Consider the following 8086-nt stretch of genomic DNA (forward strand, 5'->3'; position numbering starts at 1 on the left):
CCTGCAGAAACACTGGATGACAACTTCCACCATCCTTGGAAATTGTAGTCTTCGATACCTGGAGGATGTCAGATTATCTATAACAGATTTTCCCAATATGTCCTAAGTATCAGATATTCTGACTTTCAAGGTACTAGCAGACCTTGGGCACACCAAGTTCTAAACTGCATGCATACCTAAAGTAAATACAGTTGCCTATATAGTACATTTATCTTTCCTAGTAACTCTCCAAGGCTGGTTCTTCTACATTTGGAAGTTATTGTTCTTATACCTAGTCTTCGATACCTGGAGGATGTCAGATTATCTATAACAGATTTTCCCAATATGTCCTAAGTATCAGATATTCTGACTTTCAAGGTACTAGCAGACCTTGGGCACACCAAGTTCTAAACTGCATGCATACCTAAAGTAAATACAGTTGCCTATATAGTACATTTATCTTTCCTAGTAACTCTCCAAGGCTGGTTCTTCTACATTTGGAAGTTATTGTTCTTATACCTATTGCTAAACTTTTGTGCAACCCTTTGAAAGACTTCATCTCCCAGGTCCCACCATCAACTTCTTAGCCATTTGAGTGGCCAAGTACAGGAGAGTTCTTCAGCCCTTCCGAATGTTGCTTCCCAATATGCTGAGACCTGATAAGTAAAACTAACATAGATCAGTTTACCAGAGGAGGCCTGAAACATCTGTCTGCTTCTAATTTAACCCTTCCATTGGGACATTCAGAAAATACAGAAGAATTATTTGTGTGTGCTCGAAAGCAAGTAATATGGAAAAGCCCTCTTTCTACAATATGGCCACCATGCAAAGACTGGTAACATCCAGTCTGAAGCAGCACAAAGTCAATCATGGCAGACAATTCATATGGTGAGCTGTTGCACATGACTCACCTGCCATATCATGCAATCCTCCCTCACCTCGTACATGTAATTTAAAAGTGGACACTACTGAGACTGCATGGGAATACAACACTTTTCAAGCACCTAAAGGATAGTCATACAGAAGGGAACCTCAATCTGTTCTGTCATCTTAGACTATAAGACCCAGAATAATTAGCTTTAACTTACGAAAGCAGATTTTGGGTGAACAGCAGGAAAAACTTCCTAATGGTCAGAGCAGTCAGATAACACAACCAACTGCCTAAGGTGGGCCTTCAGTTACTGGAGCTATTCAAGGAGAAAAGGAACATCTATCAGTGATGGTTTACATTGGAATCTAATACTGAGCAAGATCTTGGACTCGATGGCCTAAATTGCCTCTTCCAACTCCATAACTCCATAAGCAGCCATTACTTGTGAAAAAGGCCCAGATACAAACAGAGGGGACTAGCAGGGCTTACCATGGATTTCTGTAATAAAATATTTGGCGCCCTAAAATATCTTCTTGCAAGCAGGAAGGGGCGATTAAGACTTGAACTGAATGAAAACACTCTTCATAAAAAGGATCAAACCATTTCCTAGAAAGGGGGCTTGCCTTTCGCATCCTCCCCCACCTCACCCCCTCAACCCCCACCCTTATATTTCCCCTACTAACCATAGCCACCTGAGGCATTATTAGAATTAGTCTAACATGCCTCCGACAAGCAGACCTAAAATCTCTAATCGCTTACTCATCAGTTAGCCACATAGGCCTAGCAATCCTGACCCAAACCAACCCAGGACTGACAGGATCCATACTCCTCATAATCGCTCACGGACTAACATCATCTCTCCTATTCTGTCTAGCAAACACCAACTATGAACAGACACAAACACGAACCATATTAGCCACCCGTGGCTTACACATCATCCTCCCCCTAACAACTCTCTGATGACTCTATGCAAGCTTTGCAAACATAGCTCTACCCCCATCTATCAATCTTATGGGAGAGGTATTTATCATCACCTCACTATTCTCATGATCACCCCTCACAATCATGCTAACAGGCACAGGAACCCTCCTTACAGCATCTTACACCCTTCACATTTTCCTTATAACCAAAAAATCCAAACTACCCCCCAATATCATCTTAACCCCTAACCACACCCGAGAACATCTATTAATAACCCTCCATCTAACTCCCCTCCTCTTACTCATCTCTAAACCAGAACTTATTAAACTATGTCCACATTGTTAGGTGAGTATAAGCTAAGACACCAGACCGTGAACCTGAAGATAGAAACTTACCCCTTCTTATCCACCAAGAAGACCCAAACCGGAGCTGCTAACTCACGGACCCTAGGACTAAACTCCCAGACTTCTTGCTTTTAAAGGATAACAGCCATCCACTGGCCTTAGGAGCCAACTATCTTGGTGCAACTCCAAGTAAAAGTACATACACCACCCTCTCACCCTAACCTCCATAACCCTCACTTTAACCCTCCTAACCCTTCCCCTTGCCAAACCCTCCAAAGCAAAATGATATCTGAACACAACAACCGCTGTTCAACTAGCATGATTAACCAGCCTCATCCCTCTCTTTTCCCACATTAACAACGGAACAGAAACCACGATAACCAACATCCAATGAGTACCAACCAACAACCTCAACATTAACCTTAGCTTCATCTTCGATACCTATGCACTCACCTTCCTCCCAATTGCCCTATTTATAACCTGATCAATCCTAGAATTCGCTTCATGATACATGGCCTCCGACCCCAATATCAACAAATTCTTCAAACTCTTACTAATCTTTCTAATCGCCATAATAATTCTAGTCACCGCCAACAACATATTTCAACTATTTATCGGATGAGAAGGTGTAGGAGCAATATCATTCCTCCTCATCAACTGATGGTCCGCACGAGCTAACGCTAACTCAGCAGCCATCCAAGCAATCATTTACAACCGGATTGGAGATATTGGACTCATCCTAGCAATAGCCTGATTCATCACCAACACCTCAACCTGAAACATCCAACAAATCCTTCATTACACCACCAATCCAGACATCCTCCCCCTCCTCGGACTCGGCCTTAACCAACCACAACTTACATTCTTCCACATCTCAACACATGCCTTCTTCAAAGCCATATTATTCATGTGCTCAGGATCAATTATCCACAACCTGTCTGATGAATGAGACCTGCGAAAAATGGAAGGAATGAAAACCACCCTCCCCATCACTTCAACCTGCCTAACTATTGGCACCCTAGCCCTAACAGGAACCCCCTTCCTTGCCGGATTCTACTCCAAAGACGCTATCATCGAAGCCATCAACCTATCAACCACCAACGCCTGGGCCCTCACTTCCACCACAGTCGCAACAATAATAACCTCAAATTACAGTCTACAAACCATATTCTACACACAAACTAAGCACTCCCGATCCTTACCCATTCAGCCAATCAACGAGCATGCAAAAGCACTAATCAACCCCATCATTCGACTTGCTCTAGGCAACCCTCATACTATCCTCTATTACCCCCCTATCCCCTCCAACAACAACTACTATACCAACCGAAATTAAACTCTCCGCACTAGGCCTCCTAACCACACTCGAAGCCCTGCCCTGCCCTGCCTTGCCCTGCCTTGCCTCCTCATAAACAGAGACCAGAATCAGGTCTAGTCATAGTATACAAGCACTGACCATAGTTAACTACATCCACATAGCTCACCAAGCAGAGGCCTCCCAGCTCTTCCTACTTTCACCAGCGTTGTAATCCAGTTCATAAAGGAGGCCAATGAACCATGTGCCATCGAAGCAGGCCATGAGAGTTCTACGGATATGCCAGCCGTCCACATCTTCTAACTTTTCTTCTAAATTAAGCAATCCTAGTTTTATTCAATCTTGCCATTCTTGTAACCTTAAAAGGGCACACACAATTACAGCTTAAAAGTCAAAGCTTATAATTTTTGTTTTACAGTAGTGCTTAATGATCGAGAGAGAACACAACCAGCAAGTTAGGGAACTCAATAAAAAGTTTTAGCTATCACATAAGTAAAGTCCACTGCAGCATAGTAAAATGATTGAGAAAAGTGCTGCAGCATGATTTCAGACCTCTCTTCCCATTCTTTCAGCTCCTGAGGTGCAATAGTTTACACGTGCTGCACTTCTGATGGAAATCGAAGTATTCACAATAGTGACATTAAAATATGCACTTACAGCACTGAGCTAAACTAAACACATGGCCAATAAACCGGATATTAGAGCAATATAACCCTAGCATAGGATACAAGAAGCATGTGAAGTACAATTCCACCCCACCCCGTTTAGTTCTCCAATCTTCACCTTCACTGTGCTTTAATTCTCAGTGGAGTTTATACTGCCCTGTAGAATGAGGGCAAACTACTCTACCATCCTTTGCACACCAGTAGTCAGTGTCCCAGACCTTGGGTTGTGATAATAATTCTTCTAAGATTCTGCACAAGGCTGAAATTCAGTGCCACCCATCATGAAAGAAAATCCCTGAAACCAAAAGGACATTTCATAATAAATATGTCTGGTCTGAGCTGCAGACATTGTATATAGTAGCATAGTGGAGCCAGGGCTCACATAACCAAAGCACCAGGGCTTACTGATTAGCAGAGTTAGTAACATCATCTGTTACGGCACTCAAGCTTCTGTGGTCCCTCTGGATTTAGCTGTAATCTTCATGGTAGCTGGAGGTAAATGGTTTTTCCCAACATCAATATTTTTGAGAGATGTAGATCAGCACAACTCCTGACAATTTTTGTACTTTCTATGGGGACATGGATGGGGGAATTGCCATGATGGATACCTGCCCTTCAAAATTTACCACTGCTTGTATGTGTATGAGATGAAGCAGACCAATGGTCCCTCTGGCCCAATACACTGTTTTCCAGAGATGATCTAACCAGAACCTTTGAAGGTACCCACCAGTGGGTGCAGCCTGGAGTCCTTCAGCAACAGCTACTCAGTGGTGCACTGTCTCTGAACATGCTTGTCTCATTTAGCCATCATGCATGTCTGCCACTGTTAGATTCACACTCCAAGAATTTGTCTAATCCCCTTTAAAAACCATCTAAGCCAATGGCTGTTAGATCTTGATGTAGCACATCTTGCAAGTTATTCACGTGTTCTGTGATGTATGTTCTATTCCCTATCCATGTGTGGCCTTCTAATGTTATGAGAGAGAATCACTTCCTCTGCACCATAATTTTTATAGCAGTCAGCTGTATTTCTACTTTGGTACAGTCCATGGGGTTTTCATCTTTGGTGGCTAGACAGAGTCACTGAAGCAGTTGGTGTGAGTTTGAGTGGACTCCGGGGGATGGTGGAGGACAGGAAGGCCTGGAGGAATGTTGTCCATGGGGTCGCGATGGGTCGGGCACGACTTCGTGACTAACAACATATTTTTACTTAGTCCTGGTCCTTTTTCTGAACTGGAGCATGATGCTCCAATCTCTTCCTTTGTTGTTGCCCTTATGTGGGGTACAATTCTATGTAAGCTATGCTGAATGGGAATTGTAGGCCTTTTCTTGGGTTTTTTTCCCTAAATTTGTATAGGATTATGCTTTAACCACTTGTTTTAAACTCACTTCAACAAGTGAGTTTGAGAGTCTTTGAGATCCCTTTTATAAGTGCATTCCATATATTACTTACTTGCTAGAGTTCTAAAGCAAATCTGGCTTTAAATTGGTGCAATAAGATCGGACTTTGGAACAGGTTAGGAAACAAATCTAAAAAAAGTCCCCAGAAGCAGCACAGAAAGATTTACATTGCAAAGTGCTAATACCCATAACAAACTAGTTCCCACTGGGGTAATTAGAACTTTCATCACAATCACAACAAGCAACACAATCATTTCAAAATATAATAATCTGAACAGATTCTTCACACGTGACTTGTGTTGTTGCCAACTTCAATGTGGGCTGTTTGCCAACAGGAATAGAAAGAGCTCGATTTCTTGCAAATAGCTGTATGTCTGTTACTTTCCTGAATGCTCTATAATTCTCCCTATCACACATTTAAAGTTTACACTCTTTATTTGTAGTTGCAACAGTCCACTGATAGGAATTGCTATATGCCAGCATACAAAGGCTTTCCTCAGCCACTATTTTCTTCCATGCTTTCTGCTACTAGTTAGCCCCTCCTCTGTCCTTCCTTTCGATTTAAAATGTTTCAAACACCAGCAGATATCTGCAGGAATGATAGCTCTCTTCCTGCCAATGCCACACTCGAGGCAGCCAGGGTCTAGAGCTCAGGGGGAGAGAGAGGCATCGGAACCAGCTTTCACAGTGGATTTTCTGCCTGCATGGCTACTGTTATAAGACACAGCAGCCTGCAAGGAAAAGAACATCGCAGTTCTACTAAATACTCCGCTGAACTGTCATTGGCCAGTGAGACATTGGCAAAACCATTTTGGCAGTGATACGCTGAGCAGGAGCTGCGATACTATGCCAAAGGTGAAATCTCGCCGTGCTTGCAAGCCGGACAGGGGTAGATATAGCCACACGCCCCAACTTTGCTTCCCTACCCCAGCCTCGAAGGGATCCGGGTAAGTCCCTTTCGTTTACTTAGCATCTGCTCAGACCCGCCATGGTCACAGGGCGGGATGCTCAGGGAGGCACTAGGAGAGGCACGCCCACCCCGTTACCTGCTGGCGGGCCAGGTGCAGCCCCTTCAGGCGCTGCTGCAGCTCCCGGCGATAGGTCCGCGCCGCCTCGATGCTCTCGCGAGCCTCCTGCAACATCGCTTCCGTCTCCAGGTCCATTCCCCTGCGGACAACCTACCGTCGGCCGGCGGGGATGGTGGCAGGCCGCGACGGACAAGCCTACTACTGGCAGCAGCCTCACACCCGGAAGCAGGCAACATCCGGGAACCTAACACGCAAAGACCGGAAAGAGGCGGGGCCCTTCTTCCTCTTGCCTTTTAAAGTGAGGGCGCGCGTAGCCCGCTCCTATCAGCATTTACCTGCGGCTAAGTCACGCGGTTTGCAAAGCACTTGCCTCCAAATAAAGAATGCTTCCTGGTTTTTACAGTGGTATAATGATGTTATCGTTATATAAATGTTCTGACGAAGATTAAACGGGGGCCGGGGGGGAAAAAACCTGCTAATAAGCCAGAATATTGGAATCTTTGCAGATCCTGCCTTTTTCCAAAAAAAATAAAAAATCACTAAAGGCTGTCGCTTCATCGCAAGCGGTGCTGAAGGGTATTTGATACGAACCAAACGCAGTTTGAAAGACAAGAAGCCTCAGAACCTTGCTTCTTAAATATCAACTTTTATGGCAGATTGTGGCACTAGCTTTGTGAGCTACGACTCATTTGATTAAGCAAGATGGGTCGGGCATGACTTTGCAATTAAACAACAACAACAAGACTTTTGTAGTCCAGGAAAGCTATTGCCACAATACATGTGTTAGGTTTTCCAGGGACCACAAAATGCTGCATTGTTGTTTTAACCTAGGACATGCAGCTTTTGCCTTCCTAGCTTTGGTGTACTTAATGCCTGAAGTGGGAAGAGTAATCCCTGTCCTCCACTGAGCAATGAACCAATAGAAACAAAGTTACTAAGATATTGTAGTATTTTCTAGATCCCAGAGGTGGCCTCCATTTCATTTTGCAAAGGTAAAACCAGTATTGTAAAACCACTATGTATGCCCTTACATAGTGATTGGGAATACAATGGTGTGGAAGATCTTTGCCTTGGTTTCCAGAGGACTTTCATTTGACGACCTTTTCTATTTCCTTCCTTGCTGCCCTTCCTTCCAAGTCTCAGCCTTCTTCTAATTTCTTGACTACATTCTTCAGCTGAACTGAAGACTGAGCCAAGCTATGCACACTCTTTTACAGTCTCAATTTCTTCATTTTTGACATCAAAGCCGTGTAATTCTACCACGTCCATGATTTTTGTCTTCTTAATGTTCAGCTGCAGTCCTGCTTTTCCACTTTCTTCCTTCATTTTCATCAGGAGCCATTTCAATTCATTGGTGCCTATTGGTACCATCTGCATGTCTAAGCTTATTGATGTGTACACAAAAGCTGCAGTCCTTCCTGAACTTACAATCAAATGCTATTGGCAGAGAAAGGACTCACGCACGTGCCCTCTAAGTGGCTGGGAAGGCCCACGTGACACGGGAGAGGCGGATCCTCCCGTGTCACGTGCGCTCCAGAGGTGCACGCCCCGCCCTCCTTGGC

At 44.1% G+C, this 8086-nt stretch overlaps 1 protein-coding gene across 1 annotated transcript in view; it reads right to left on the reverse strand.

The window, feature by feature from the left end:
* CRLF3 (cytokine receptor like factor 3) overlaps nucleotides 1-6726 on the reverse strand; it is a 30633-nt gene extending 23907 nt beyond the window's left edge. Inside the window, exon 1 of the mRNA XM_044422082.1 lies at nucleotides 6543-6726. Coding sequence (XP_044278017.1) covers nucleotides 6543-6659 — 117 coding nt within the window. The 5' untranslated portion in view covers nucleotides 6660-6726. The remainder of the gene's footprint in view (nucleotides 1-6542) is intronic.
* Between the last annotated feature and the right edge of the window lie 1360 nt (nucleotides 6727-8086).

The sequence above is a fragment of the Varanus komodoensis genome, unplaced genomic scaffold, assembly GCF_004798865.1.
Source record: "Varanus komodoensis strain SLA01 unplaced genomic scaffold, ASM479886v1 scaffold12, whole genome shotgun sequence".
In the NCBI taxonomy this organism is placed as follows: Eukaryota; Metazoa; Chordata; class Lepidosauria; order Squamata; family Varanidae; genus Varanus; species Varanus komodoensis.